The sequence below is a fragment of the Ustilaginoidea virens genome, chromosome 4 (assembly GCF_000687475.1).
Source record: "Ustilaginoidea virens chromosome 4, complete sequence".
NCBI classification, from domain to species: Eukaryota; Fungi; Ascomycota; class Sordariomycetes; order Hypocreales; family Clavicipitaceae; genus Ustilaginoidea; species Ustilaginoidea virens.
In genome coordinates this window covers 3,808,217-3,823,596 of record NC_057319.1, presented here as the reverse complement: position 1 = coordinate 3,823,596, position 15,380 = coordinate 3,808,217, and the positions used below count along the sequence as shown (strand labels likewise).

Genomic DNA, 15,380 nt, shown 5'->3' with positions numbered 1-15,380 from the left:
CTCGAACTCACGACCTTTGGATTGCTCCAATCTCAGATTGAATCATATTATGAGACCAACGCTCTAACCAACTGAGCCACCAAGACTGTTTGTTGAAGCGCAAGAGTTTTATTTGCACTCATACTTTCAACACCTCAATCTGGCAGATTTTGGACTGCCAGCGGCAAAGTCTGGCCCACCTGCACGCGATAAGATTGATACAGACTATGCATCTGCTTTGAACTACTCGTGCTGGCGGATAATACCGTGCTTACAAGCCATTACATGCTGCGGCCGTCGCGAATGCTGCAGACTGCAATTATGAAGCTTCTTCACTGCATCATCTACCAAGCACATATAATTTTTCCCCCGATCCTGAATCCCTTACCCATGCCCGCCCGACAGAAACAAGCTCACCCGATGCAGAACACAAACGCCCCCTGGTCTCTCTAGAAACAAAAGAGAAATACAAGTGAGTGGGGAAAAAAAAAAAAAAAAAAGCGTCAGTAAAGAGAGCGATTACCAGTTACAATGGGTGGTGCGTTGGCCTGGACGCCGTGAAGCGCCAGAGTGCAATGCTGCCTTCTGGACCTGTAGAGAAAAGCATGCTCCTATTGAGCCCCATGCTGTTTTTTTTCTTTTTTTGTTTTGAATTGTTTCAAGTCGCCGGGACATCACGTCGTCGTCCGTCGGCAGGAGAAGCGACGATGACGAAGAGATTTCCCTGCCGGTAGGTCTAGTGTTGATGGTGATGATGTTCTTGGTCGCCATGTGACGAGCCACTGCCGCTGCCGTTGCCATTGCCATTGCCACTGCCACTGCCACCGCCACGGCAAGGCGACGACGCCTTGGAAGATGAGTCGGCCGCCGGGCAGCAACCTTGCTCCTGGCAGTCGTCTATGCATTCCAAGAGACAGGGGGCCTCGCCGTTTCCATCACGGCCGCCATCCATTCGCAGCGCTGCGGCATCCCCAGCGTGCGTGTGCTGTTTATCGAGGCAGAACTCGGGCTGGATAGTGGCGCTGTGGATGCCGAACCCGTGCAGGCACTTGCGCGCCCTCTTGGCCAGTTGCATGTACTTTTCGCCGCTGTGCTCGTTGATGGGGAAGGCCACCTGCAGGTGCATGCTGGCGACGACCTTGGTATCAGACAGCTGCCAGATGTGGATGTGGTGGCAGCTCACGACTCCTGGAAGACCCTCGATGTCTTGGCGGATGTCTTGGATGCAAATGTTCTCGGGGGTGGCCTGCAGGAGAACCCTGGCGGTTGCGCGAGTAAGGGGGATGGACGTCTTGAGGATGATGGCGGTGATGAGCAGCGACACGGCGGGATCGCAGTAGAGCTTGCCAGGCCAGTCCGTGAGCCATATGACGAGGGCGGTGATGATGACGCCGACGTTGCCCAGCGCGTCGCCCAGAACATGGAGCATCATGGCGTTCATGCCCATGTCGGCGTGGCTGTGGCCGCTGGCCTTGGAGCCCGGCTTCTGCGGCAAGGTGTGGTTGTGGCCGTGGTGGACGCTCGAGTCGCGGCGAGCGTGCTTGCGAGGCGCGCCGTGGGAGTGAGCAGCGTGGCCGTCGAGAGTGCCATTGCCGCGGATCTTGGCGACGCCACCGGCGAGGAGGGGGGATTCTTCGTTGGTTTGGGGTTCCAACCCGCCAAGAGGAGCGTCGTCGTCGCCGTCGTCGCTGGTGTCGCTCCCGGCCACCAAGCCGGCACCGGATGATGCCGCCAAGCTCGCGGCAATGATGTCCTGTCGGAAGCTGGCAGGGTGGATGCTCATGTCTTCGATGCTCTGGAAACGAGAGTGGCCGCTCCTGCTGGAACGCCGCCTAGCACGTCCCCTCGGCTGCGCGGCGAGACGGCTGCGATTGTTGGAATCATCCCGGCTGGAGGCCTCGTCTCCGAATCGGATGCGACGGGCGTGCTCGGCGCTCTCGGTTGCGCGTCGGAGCACGACTTCGGGAAGAACGTCGCCGACGGCGCCCTCTTCGCTCGCGACATTGCTGCGGAGGTCATTGGAGACTTGATGATGGTGCTGATGGTGCTGATGGTGCTGATGATGCTCATGAGGGTGCTCGTGGCCGTGCCCGTGGCCATCCTCCTCGTCACCGTGGTCGTGTCCGTGTGCGTGTCCATGGCCACCCAGCACCACGAAACCAAGTAGGTTCGACACGAGGCCGGCACAGCCGACGGCAAGAATGAGCTTTGGCTGGCTAATCTCGGGGGGCTCTACGAATCGGGTGAGAGCTTCCAGAATGATGGACACGCACAAGGCGATGAGGAAGACGGCGTTGAAGAAGGCACCAAGAATTTCAGCGCGAACCCACTGCGATGCAAGTCAATAAATAATGATGGTGAAAAAATGAGACAAGTAAAAGGAGTAGTCTGGCAGGGAGAAGAAGCAAGGATGATTGCACACAAACCCCAAAGGTGAATTCGTCGGTCGTCTCTTTCTGGGCCGCCACAACAGCCCACAAACCGATGACGAGGGAGATGATGTCGTTGAGCTGTTCAGGAAGGGGGGATTGGTCAGCCCAGCAAATCAAATAACCACGCCCGAAATCATCATGCGACGGCAGACGGCAGACGGCAGACGGGGGGCGGGAGACTCATGCGATGATGCGTACCATGTGAAAAGCGTCGGCGGTCAAGGCCAGCGAGTGGGCAAGAAAACCGCAAACCAGCTCGAGCAAGAAGAAGGCCGTGTCAATGGCAATCATGATCTTGATGCGGGTGCTCTTGGACCACGCCATGTTGCAGGCCATTGATGCAACCTGCCCCAGTCGAGGCGACGTTTCCGTTTCTTTCTCGGGGCAGGAGGCGGCGAGGCGGCGGCAACGAGCCAGAGGAAAGCCCCGGGGCGAAGGGGGTCGGATTTTCGTGTTCAGTTTCCGGTTCGGCGGTATCCCCAAGCAGGTTGGATCGGAGTCATCGGACGGGATCAAGGGGGGGGGGGGGGGCGATAGCAGAGGTTCATATGGAAATTCCGTCAGACACGGACATGACTGACGGGGCTTTGGAATGAAGGTTAGTTGTGGGGTCAACCGGCCTACGGACTACAGACAGCCTTTACAGACCCCGCCGAGGTTAAGCTTAGACCAGCCAGACCGAGACCCAGACCCAGACCCAGCAGCAACCAGCAACTGTAGCCACGGTTTCCCGGCAAGACGGGCCAAGGACAGATTTGACATGACCTGCGTTTGAATCTTTTGTCTGCTCGGTGACTACAGTTCCTATTTTTTTTTTTCTTAATTTTTTTTTTCGGGAAGGGGGTTTTTTGTTTGTTTTTGTTTTTTTCCTTTTTTTCCCATTCTTAGAAAAGAATCAATTCAGCTCTAGGTTAGGCTACCATGGGTACATACTACATACACATGTACATTGATTGCCCCTCGCAGGGTACGGAGTACGTACAGTAGTACCTTGCAGGAGCGGAGCGAAGCGGAGCCACCAGGACTGCAAGCACGGAGCAGACAGACCCTCTCGTTGCTTTCTACTGGCTCGTTGCCGGCCAGTAGCACGTCAACGGCAGCCTGCCGGCCAATAGCACGTCAGCTGCAGCCTGCCGGCCCGCTCAAGTCAACAACCCCACCAAAACACAGACCTAATGCTCCTTCCCTGCCTCCTAACCATGCGCGCAATGCATGCATCTTCTCGGCTTCACGGCACCTGCAGCTTTCCCTTCCTTCCTGGACTCCGCCGCCTCGGTCCCGTCCAGCCCTGTGCCAACTCACCATGGCCGGTTCGTGAACCACGACGGGCGTGGGCGTCGGGATTGAAGAGATGGCCAAGGTTGCGTGGCTGCGTCACACCAGACAAAGCTCCCACAACAGCAACAATAAACAACTGCAACAACTGCAACAACTGCAACAGTAAAAACAACAACAACAACAACAGCAACAGCAACGAGGTGGAAACTGCAACGCTTCAGCTCGCCACACGACAGCCGCCGGCGAGTCGCACGACCAACCCCCCCAATCCAGACGTTGCCGAGGATGCCCTGCCACGCGCGGGCCGATTCGACACGAAAGGCCCCTGGCAAACCCCTCCACTAGGCCAAATGGACCTTTGTGATGGAGTGCTCCGGGCTTCCAAGGGAATGATGCGTCCGACGCACGCTCCGCAAGATATTCAACGCGATGCCGCAAGGCAAAACTCAATAATCACGAGAGAAACATCGGGAGAGGTGCTGCTGATATTGACTGGACACACTGGTTGACATGGCCATTCGTCAGCCGCATGTTTGCCTCTGCCACGCCTCGACCCTGGCCACGCGCCATCAACCTTCAGGACCAGGCAACAAAGTGTGTCATGCCCAAGGCTGACCTTGCCCCCATCTCGAAACAGAAGCCACCCCAAAACCTTTGCTGCCCTGGATGCGGTAATTCCAGGAGTGCAAGAAGTGTCGGCATGGCGTCGAAACCCACGTCCAACTATGGGCTGCTTGTACTCCGTACAATGGTCGGAAGCAATGTCGGAAGCCATGTCGGAAGCAATGTCGGAAGCCATGTCGAAAGCAACGTCAGAAGCAACGTCAGAACTGTGTCGTTCTTGGTGCACAACCTGGGACGGCCTACTCCGTAAGCGCCGGGAGCATTTGGTACGGCACGCAGACTTTGGCGACCGACCACACGCCAGCTGCCGCTCAAGAATTTCGCCCAAGTCTGGAACCGTGAGCAAAACGCACAACATACAACATGGCTGGTCAGCCCAGGGGGAATGTTACCACGAGACCCAAGCTAGCCGTGCAACCGCCCATGGTTTTTGTTTTTCAAGGTCGACGAAGCGCAGGACACGCAAGAGGAAACGTCAAGTGATGATGCTCTCGCCCCCCCGAACCCAGAAACCTCTGGACGACGCTCAGCTTGACGGGACCATCCTCTCTGCCGCGTCCATGTGACTGAGCATCATGATGGCCCTGACTATACTCATCCCAGGACCGAGTGCAGAGATTTGACCTCTGGCCAGTCACCTGCTCATTGTCTGTCGTCTTGTAATGCCATTGCGTCGAGTCCAACGGACGCGGTGATGCCGGAGATTGCATCGCTTGCGAGCCCGTACGGTTTCCGCAGCCCTTCGTCCCGCACAGCAATCGGAGCCGTCAACCCGGGCTGGGCATCCAAAAGAAGCCCCTTGGCTCGCCAAGCTTTTTCACTGTCATGCACCGCAAACTCGGGGAGCGGCAGTTGTTTTCGCACCAAATACACACGCGGGTCTTGCACCCCCAAGACAGCCCAAGCTTGCAGTCCCGTCCACCCAAGGGGAAGAGGCCATCGATGGCGAGTGCTCGAACCCAGACCACCCAGCAGCGATGTTATCCAGAGCTTGGCCTCCTGAGGTGTCCTCCCGAGGCATGCTTTCCTCGTCTGTACTCTGCACCCTCATTTCGTCACCATTGCGCAATGTACCACAGACTTTTTTTTTTCCCCCATGATCGTTCTACAGGACTGGCTCTCCCCAGTCCGACGTGCTTGGGTCAGGCCGGCTAGCAAAAAGACTGCGCAGTTGGGCGCCAAGATAAAGATAGATAGCTCAGGGGTCACTTGCCAAAGCCCCGAAGGAACTTGCTTGACGAACCTGACTCTTGGCAGCCTGAAAACGGCTTGTGATCTGGTACAGCCGCGTCCCGACCCTTTGATTATGCGCGTTGACACAAGGGCGTGGTTTGAGCCAAACAAACTGACACAAGCTGGTGATGAAATCGAGATCAAGGCGTCGATTGCTGCAGGTCCTCGTCCTCGCTCAGCAGCTCTCATCCCACGACCACCAAAACATATCCCGCATGCACCAGCCACTGTTGAAAACCACCTCCTACCTCCTCTTCCGACCCGCCGAGACGTATCAATCTGAAATCGGTCTAGAAGCCAGAGCACGTAGCGACCGCCAACGCAGCATGGGAGCAAGAGACTGGGCCGGGCCATCCCTGTCATCCAGCCGCATTGTTTGCTCCAGACGGACGACAATCATCATCAGAAATCCGTATCATGAAACGCGAGGTTTCGGGAGCATCCCAAGAGGACAACTGCACTTGGATGCCAGAGGGAAGGGAAGCAGGACAAGCAGCCGATTTGTCCACAACGAAGCCGCGCAGCCGTCACCGGTGTGCGGCTCATCCGCGGAGGATTCGCTTCGTGGGGGGACCAAGTGCTGGGGGGAAAGACCAAGACGAGGCCGTGATTCGATTCCGCCCAGGCTCGTACCGTACCGGCTTGTAAGCAAGCACGAGCAGACAAGGACGCAAAAAGTCTTGATGTAGTTGCTACCCGCTTTTCTCCCTTCTCCCTTCGTCCCCCCTTTTTTTTTATCATACTTTTTAAATAAACATGTGCTCCCCTTTGCCTCGCAACTTGCGCTGCAGGCGACCACACGAGTGCATATGCAGGTCTTCGGTGGACGCGCCTTCTCCGCGCAAAGGGGTGCTCGGCCTGACGCAGGTGCTACGAATGAACTTCAGAGGCATTGACCTCCGCCGGCTTGTAGGTTTCACCGTAGTCGGTCCCGTCAATGTGTCCCTGACATGACAGCGGGCGACCTTGGCCAAGCTTGTACGTCCTGGGTCACGTAGCTTTGCATGGTGTGCTAGAGCTTGCTTGTCAAACGGTCACTGCTGCTCAGCCTCCTTCTGCACGCAGCGATCAACAAGTCAAACCAAGGAACGATGAATCAATCCATCCCACTCCAGCCAGCGGCGACCACTTTGATAGCGCGCGAGGTCGCATCCTAGATAGCCAAGTCGCCAGCAAAGAACTTAAATACAGGGCGGCTCCAACCCTCTTGGTCTTTGGCAGCATGGCCCGCGACTTTGTCTTTGTTTTTGAGCGCTCGCCTTGCGACGTTTCGTCGTCATTATGCGCGAGCTGTCAGCGTGTCTCCCTCCTCGCTTCCACGCGTGCAAAGAAAGGCGGACGTCCGTGTTTGAGCGACCTCGTTGATTGACGCCGTTTGCGTGCGGGCGAGACCTTGTTGTCCTGGGCTCAGCTCAATTTAACGATTTTAATCTTAAACGCAGCGTCGATGACCGTACCCTGCGCCAAAAACCTACAATTTGCGGTTGCTGCAAAGTGTTTGCGTCCCCGAGCGAGACAGACGACGGTGCACCCACCCCGAGACCAACCTCAGTGAGACCAAGCAGAAGCAGGTTCCCGTTCATCAGTCGTTGGAAATGACGCATGGCGGTCGCAGCAGAGCGGTCATGGCCTTGATGGGTAAGAAAGCAGCCGTCTTTTGGTTGCCTTGTGGACTGGTCAGCTTTATTGGGAGTGCAGGTATGGACCCTGAGCGTAGAGCTTTCGGCACAGCTCTGTTTGTCTTTGGTGATGAAACTTTGCAATCCTGCCAAGAGTCCGGTCCCTCGACGCTGCGCCCGTCAGATGCGTCCGTCAGATGCGTCCGTCAGATGCGTCCGTCAGATGCGTCCGTCAGATGCGTCCGTCAATTCGATGGCAAAGCCCACGCCTGCGAGGCCCTAGCAAGGTTTGCTCCCAGTTTCCAAGTCTCGCAGCGTGTTGAAGCCTCGCGTATACGGACTGACATGCGAAGCTATCATGTGTAATGTGCCAGGTGAAGTGGTAGTTTGACGGAGCAGGGATGCCTTGTCGATCTGCCGTACCTGGTCATTAGCCAAGGTCGTGCAGGCTGAGATTGCATGCTCTACACGATATTCCGCACTGGGACTAATAGTGCCCATCATCTCGTCGGCTGTCGTCGGGGCTCAGCATCCTCTGAAGAAAGCCAGAACAAGTGGCAAGACCCAAACACCACCTCGTAGTCTTGCATCGAGCTGCCCTCGAGCTGCCCTCGAGCGGGTTGGCGAGTTTCGAGTCTGACACTATTGCGTTTGGAATAGAAAATCTGCCGCGTCTAATGGCGCCAGACCAATCGCGTCTTGTCGTTGCTAGTACCCTGGGCCTGGAAGTCCCCGTGCATGACTTTGACCAAAGATCGGGAATTCATGTAGGCAATCGATCATGCTCCATGCCCGTTTCGGTTACGGATAATGCAGCGGCCAGGCCGAGGGAACGTGGCAAATCTTGGTTTCCTGGACCGCTTCTGGTCCTGCATTGCATTTCCATTTCCATGAGGCAACTTTCGGTCGACTTGACCGGATTCCTGATCTGACGCGCATGTGCTCGTTGGACCGATTCATGGCGAGGCGGCCAGTCTGAGGGGATCCAAGTTTCGGAGCCGTCCCCGACCCTGTGTTTGATTTTTCAGTCCAGCTTTGCTTCCGCCTTCGTTGGACGGTTGACCGCTCTGGTTCAAAAGTCCCGCTTTTACCCAGCGTCTAGCATGTCTAGCATGTCCAGCATTATCTCCGTCACTCCGCTCTCAGACGCTGGAAGCAAAGGGAAAAAGTTTTCAATGGTCCCGTTGCCGTGGAAGAATATGTCCACTCGGGTAGATCGGGGTCTATAATGCGGAGACGCTTCTCCATGTCCTTGACAAGAAAAACTCTTCTTCCTTGGCTCCTCGCGCCATTCCTGCTCGCTCTGCTTGAGGGGTCCTGGACCCAAGCCCTTCACCGGCGGAGACGAGGCGGAGCTCACTGGGGTGTGCCGTGACGATGGGCTCCTTTTGCACGCGGACCCTGTGGTCTCGGACCCCCGTGGTGTAAGGGGACAGTCATTGAAGATCCATCATGATGTATTCGTAAAGAGGAGGTAGGGGGGGGAGGGGTAAGGGGGAATGGAAAGGAGAAACCCGTGGTGCATGTGTTGCCAAGCCTTTGTGCCGCACCCGAGCCCGGCACGTTGGTATGTATGTACATGCCATGCCACACACACATCCAGTGGGATGGAGATGGATGTAGGGAGTTCGGAGTATAGTACGAGCGATGCGATGCGATGCGATGCGTACATAGTATCCGCATCATCAAGCATGGTTTCTGGACATTGTCTAATTGATGACTCCCACCAGTGGCGATGAAGCGGTAGGCCGGCACAATGATTAGTTGCTCGGCAAGCCGAACCAATCATGCGGGCGAAAAGGCGGCCTCGACTCTGCAAAGGGGGGACTGCAAAAGGCCAAGTCAGTACGGAGTACTCCGTCCCCGTACTATCTGTAATATCGTAATATCTCCTCCCAGCGGTTCGAAGCTTACTGCTGCCAGGTGACTCGGTGGAACGTCTACACGGCCGCCACCGCCATCTGGCTGCTCTTCGCGGCAAACTCTAGCAATCAATCCGGCAGTGCTGAATGGGGGGCAGCCCCAAAATATTACCACCGGGGGAGGGACCAGAGCATGCCAGCAGACCGTTCCTTTCTTGGCTGGGGTGGGAGCAAGCCAAGGGCTTTTTGGGGATTCGGCGGATTTTCTATAAAAACCACCGTGTTAGCTGGTTGTCGAGAGGTCGTGTTTGTTCCACCCCCTGCCAGCATTGAGGAAAGCCTGGCATTAGGCTGTATCGACGGCGTCAGAACCTGGCTGGCCCCAGACTCGAAGCTAACTTGCTGCAACGCGATTGCGGGTTTATCTGGCTTGAAGAAGCCGCGGATGGTTCCAATAGATGATGCATGCATTTCTCGTAAACCAGGCGTCGGCGACGGTTTCGCGCAGGGCGAGTCTCCTTCCCTGGCTCTTCTGCTGGTGGCTCCGTCAGCTCGCCCTGTCCTTTGGCTGCGGCTCCGCTCAGGAGGAAACGCCGTCGAGAATTCCAACCAGACAAGAGTCCAACCAGACAAGAGCTGAAGAGCCTTTTGTGGTTTGTGGGGTGATGATCCGCAGTTGGGCTCTGCTTGCGTGTCGTGTCGCTCGCGCAATTTCCTTGCCCTTGAACCATGGCGGCCCGCGTTTCTCTTCTGGCGCAGGCTGGCGCTATTGAGGGCTTTGACAAACAGCCTGCCTGTACTTGACTGTCATGTGCATGGCTGACGAAATACCGCCTTGTCTGGACGTCTATATCGTGCATGACTGGACAGGTTGAAGACGACTTCTTGGCCTCTTAACTGCCTCTACTGCAACGTCTCCGCATGTACGGAGTAGTTGTCATGAATCATGATTGGCTCCGCCCGGTAGCATCTTTCTGTCGATATTCACTCCTGCCGCCTGCGAGAACACTCCAGTTCCCCTCTTAATGAGCGAACGCATCAAGCAAAAGTCACAAAACGCACATTGGCCCCATTCTGGCTGGAGCTGGCAATTAACCATCTCCACGTGTGGGCGTTGGGGGCGAAACTTGAATGGAGGCACGGGCTTGCAAAACCCGCCGCGGATCAACGCAATTGGTTGTTGGCGGAGACTTGTAGGACCGAGATGGCGTATGAACCTGTCTTGAATATTCACGTTTTTCGTGCGTCGTTCCATACCAATGTTCTTGCCTCCCTTTTCTTCTTGTCCCCCTTTTCCAAACCTCCCTCATCAAGGCAGCGGGTTTGTCTTTGGAAAGTATGAGTTGGTCGCTTTTTTTTTCCCCCTTTGCGAATGCTGTGGTCGATCACCCGGGGCGATACCATCTCTCTCTGTCAGCAACGAAGGAACAAAGGGACACCTGGAGAAGAGAACAAGTAGACAACAATCTGTATTGCAGTAGCGACGGTGCCCGTGCCCGAATGAATCTCGCTGGCGCTGTATGTATCACAAAAGGTGTTCTCGCGAGCCTGCCTGAGACCCAGACCCAGACCCTTGGTCAAGGTTCCCTTTTTTCACTGGTGGCTTTCATCAATGCCTGCCAGTCAGTTCAGCGCTGGCCGAGACCCTTTGAGCAACAAGTGTCTCTCTCCACTTGACCATCTTGGCGTAAGTGGGTTTTGCAAAGGCATATCGAGATCGACCTGCCATCATACGTTGTACGATTCGGCCCACGAGTTCGAATTTCGCCCTAGGAGGCGCCTTGTCTTCCCGGTGTTCAGGTCATGTTACTCGACACATGTTTGCACTACATTGCTGACGTGAGTGAGTCCTGACTGCTGGGGCTGGGCAGCATCGGGGGAAGCGGGCGGATGCACTGACTGACAAGCTTTCCCCCTGTCTCGTCGCCACCGCAAGAGCGCTTGCCTGCCTTTGCTGGAGCCGATTACTCCCATTGCTCCAATTACTCCGCGCACAGTACTCCGTTACGTGGATAGAGCTGGGATGTTGCTTGTCGTTGCTGCAGCAGTGCTTTTTCAATGCTAGTGTCTGGTTTGCTTTTTTTTTTTTTTTTTTTTTTTTTTTTTTTTTTTTTTTGCTCGCCTTGGGCGTGCGAAGGGCCCTGTGGAGGACGAAGCCGCTTTGGGAAGGAAGCAATGGCAACATCCGTCCTCTTGCCGCCTTGGCGAACCTTGAACTTGCATCACATTGCAGCCTCTCCTTTACAGTCCGTCCCCGGCACCTTCTGTTTTTTTTTTTTTTTCCTTTTTTTTTGTCCCATATATATTGCTTCATATGTTTCTGAGAAATGGAATCTTCTCCAGTCTACGCAGTCCAGCAGCAGCCTTTGGTAGTGGTGATGGAGACGACAAAATGGGATGTTTTGCCGCCCCCTCCTCTCTGGGACTCGGCTTGGCCCCATATGACGTCTCCAGTGAAACAGTGTTTGCCAGATGCCAGGCGTGTTTTATTAATCATGGGTCTTAAACCCAACGGGGGAGGAGAGGGCGAGCCAAAATTCAAAACTGATGTGTGGTACGTCCTAGGAGCGTAGCAAAGCAGCAGGCAGCCAAACCCACACACCCCCCAAAACCCCCCCAAAACCCCCCCCATAACCCCCCATGGCACAATGGCACAGGGGGCCAGGGCAGGCGGGTTTGGGCGGGGATCATCAGGGATCCAGGCACTGGGGCGTGTTGAGGGGCGCCATATCTCGGCAATGGTGGGTACCCCCGTGGTCCAATGCCCTACATCCATAAACCAGTTTGACGTCTTCTGCTGCCTTCATGTTTGTTGCCACTTTTAGTAACAGGAGGGAGCCAATGCAAGCCAACCCACGTAAGCGTCCAATAGCCAGTCACGTATACGGAGTTACGAACCTTGGCGGTGGAACCGGCCTTCAGAACGATTGGCTCTCCACCAGTCGCTTTGAGTGACCCATCATCCTAAACTATCCCACCAGGCTATTCCATTATTCCACTGGGCCGCTGTCGATGAGGCCAGCCGTCGGGCTTGGCGGTTCAACCTGCTCCCGTTTGTAGGAGCTGCGCAATGGCCATTCCATCATTGGCGCTCACCCCCATGGCTAGGCGGACCCCGAGGCTGTTGCCTGGCTGCCATGCATCGCGCGCGCTGTCGACTCGCAAAATGTCGCTGTACAATGTCGCATCGCAATGTCACTTTGGCGTCATGGCGTTTGTCGGGTGTGGGTATTGGTGTGGGTGTGGGGTGTGGGGTGTGGGTGTGGCTGCCTAGTCCGGTTCCAAGTGGCTGGCTCCTTTCCCTGCCTGGCAAGATTCTAGAACACCATTCCTGATTCGGACCTGGCGCTGCTGTGCTGTTTCCCCGGCCGTGTTTGAGCTTTCCCACGTAATTTCGACCTTTTTCTTCTTCTTTTTCTTCTTCTTCTCCTTCTCCTCCTTCTTCTTTACAATCCAGGGCAGCGCTGCTTCGTCGTCACGGGTCTGACATGCTAGATGTTCTAGGTGGCGTTGGCAAAAGGGGAAATGGGCTGCCCCTCTCCGTTACCAAGGCTCCTTAGCTCTTTCCCCGACTTGCCTTGCCTTGCCGCCTTCTGGCCATGCCCGGCTTGTCGTTCCGATATCGCCCCCCCCCGCGGATGGCTTAGCCTGAAAGTCACGGGGGGGCCAACTGCGACCTGGGGATTCGACTCAACTCCCTGGCTCCCAGTGGTCAATTTACCCCCGGCGGTACCGAGTAGCCAGCCTGCGCTCCGTACGGAGTATACCCTTTAGGATCCCCAAGATCCCCAAAGGTATACATACATGCTCCGCACACCAGACACCTTGCTGTCAAAATGTTACAGATGTACGGAATAGGACTAGACGGTGGGGCTGCGGAAGTGGAATGGGGTAGGGCTTTTAGGCTACCCCCTGTCATGTCCCGCCAATCGGACCCAGCCGCTCTCATTTCCACACGACAAAAAAAAGAAGGAGAAAATTCTTCATTTACGCGTCCTGTTATCCATATAGCGCCAATCTCGCGTTTCGTTCCTATTGTCCTCTTGCAACTTACTCCGCAGCCATAACCAACTAATGTGCGTGCAAAATTACCGATAAATTCGCTTGTATCCTTGTTTCAGCGACAGCAAGGAAGCCCATGTCCGCAAACGAATCCACATGTGCACGTCGTTTTCCTCAACGCCCTTGCATAGTTCTGCTCCTCTCCACGGACTCAGCTGAAATATAGACGACAACGGCCGTGGTTCGAAACTCTGCATCCAGACAATACGGGCCCTTGGGCAAATGGCTAGAGTCTCTGGCCACGGAGTTCCGTGTAGGAGAATGCTTTGCTTCAAACGTTTCTTCGTTTGGTTCCGCCACAACTCCCCATCAGGGATTCATCCATCATAAAATGGTGCCAAGACGTCTAGCATCACCCGGCTCGTGGCCTCGATCCGCTCGGTGACGCCAAGCTCAAAGTTGAACCAACCAATATCCCTGACAAGTGGCCGCTGCCACTGCCACTGCCACTGCCACTGACCAGTGGCATCAATCAATGTTATTTGAGTGCTCCGTCTCTGCATGGAGAAGCAAACGGATTCCTGGTATGGAATATTTGCCATCTTTGTCGTATGAGAGTAATATATCATGTTTTGATCCCGTATCCAAAGGTTAGTTTCAGGTAGTAATTCAATCGAGAGGGAAAGCTAGCCAGCCATGCAACATTAGGTAGTCATCCTTCGAACCGGACCAGAGCAACTGCCAGCTGACGACGTTTCAACGCGGGAAACTCGTTCGGAAACACGTCTTTTTTCTTCTCAAGTCCACAAATTCCTCGCAATCGGAAAAGAGAATGGGATCCGCCAATTCAAAAGTTGGCAATTTTCCCAATTGAGCGTAGCCTGCGACCAAGGACCAGGATGGGGTAAAACCAAGGTCAGCCAGCCACTTACCCATAAAGTCCACGACTTACATAGGACCTGGGATTTAGCCTTTCGTATGGTGCAAGTGTAGTAGGCATAAGCACGCCCTGGTATAGCAATTGCATATGAAGGTTGAGGTTCATCAATCTCCAGACAATAGTCCCATGTGCTGTACGCTGGCTTGAAGCAACCGAGGTCTCTCCATGAACGGTATGGTATGGCTGTTTATAAGTGGGTATGCATCAGCTCATCCATTTTGCTTTTGAAAAAATGGAGCTTAACTATCCCTGTGACGTTGGAGCCAGGATCCGCAGGAACAGGTCGAGTGTAGTCGGTGCGTGGGAGCCATCACCAAGACCGCTGTCTGTGGAGCCCCCCTCAGCCAGCGGAGGATGACTGCCCGGACGGCTGGCATTTGAAGAGCGTACCGGAACAGACTCCATGCCAAGAAACAGCTGAAGCGCTAGGTTGGTACTCCGTATTGCTTGTATAAACACGACACCAGGCTGCAAAACTGTCCCTCTCTCCCGTCCTTATCCTGCCCTTTTATCGACAGTTGGTGTGGACTTGGGAAATCTTTCCCCATCAGACTTTTGAGTTCCGGATGGATGCGACGTACCCAACCTTTGATGTCGTCGATTAAGAATTTGCGTTCTTGTCGAGCGGGCTGTAGCAAACCAATCCCCGTGCAGGCGCCACCTGGTGCCGAGTCGTAATGGCAGGCAGGGCCTGTGTCCATTGGTCAAGTTGGCTTGCATGATGAAATGGAATTCCGCTCCTCCGTGTCAAAGCGCGTTTAGCTACCGTGATTGGCCATGTGCATGTGGCAATCCGTCCATCAAGGACGGTCGACAGCCGACGATATGAGGCCAGCGCAATAACGTAAGTTTGCAACCACCATAGCTGTTCAATAACCGTGCCATGAACCTGCCGTGGTCAGTATCGAGACGTGTTCCAGATCGCGCCGTTGAAGCCGGTCGATTGACAGCAATGCGCCAAACCCCCGAAACTAGAAGGACCCCCTTTTCTTGTCTGCGGGGGGGGGAGCTCCTCTGAAACCGATAGGCAGGACTTCCGGCCTAGACATTGTTCAGAAGCATCAGTCAGTCAGTTGACCGGTCATTGCCGTTTACCTGTACCTACCTACCTATATGTACATACCATGTGTCATGAAGCGACCGATGCCCAAGGCCGTCCCACTCTCTCTCCCGTGAGAGCACCAGAAGGACCAGGGATAGGATGCTTACCACTGTCCTTAATATGGTTGAAGACTGATGAGGGTCAGGCCTGCGACTTATGCACAGGAAGTCGAGCAATAAGAGCAGCTGAATCAGAGAGATGAGAAAAGTTTTCGTCATGGTATCAGGTCGGTGGCTAACTCACCCGGGTCGGCTGCGAATCTCTCTGGCGAGATTTATTTTTTCTTTTCCTTTTTTCTTTTCCTTTTTT

The 15,380-nt window shown here is 55.0% G+C and overlaps 2 protein-coding genes across 2 annotated transcripts; one reads left to right on the top strand and one right to left on the bottom strand.

Annotated features, from left to right (window-relative positions):
• Positions 1–715: 715 nt before the first annotated feature.
• Positions 716–2,747, bottom strand: UV8b_05475 (uncharacterized protein; the record flags this gene model as incomplete). The annotated part of the gene is made up of 3 exons (XM_043142972.1): positions 716–2,308; positions 2,406–2,489; positions 2,610–2,747. 3 exons carry the CDS (start codon positions 2,745–2,747, stop codon positions 716–718), a joined length of 1,815 nt encoding a protein of 604 aa, XP_042998905.1.
• Positions 2,748–3,610: 863 nt separating this feature from the next.
• On the top strand, positions 3,611–4,198 carry UV8b_05474 (uncharacterized protein; the record flags this gene model as incomplete). The annotated part of the gene is made up of 1 exon (XM_043142971.1): positions 3,611–4,198. One exon carries the CDS (start codon positions 3,611–3,613, stop codon positions 4,196–4,198), a length of 588 nt encoding a protein of 195 aa, XP_042998904.1.
• Positions 4,199–15,380: the final 11,182 nt, after the last annotated feature.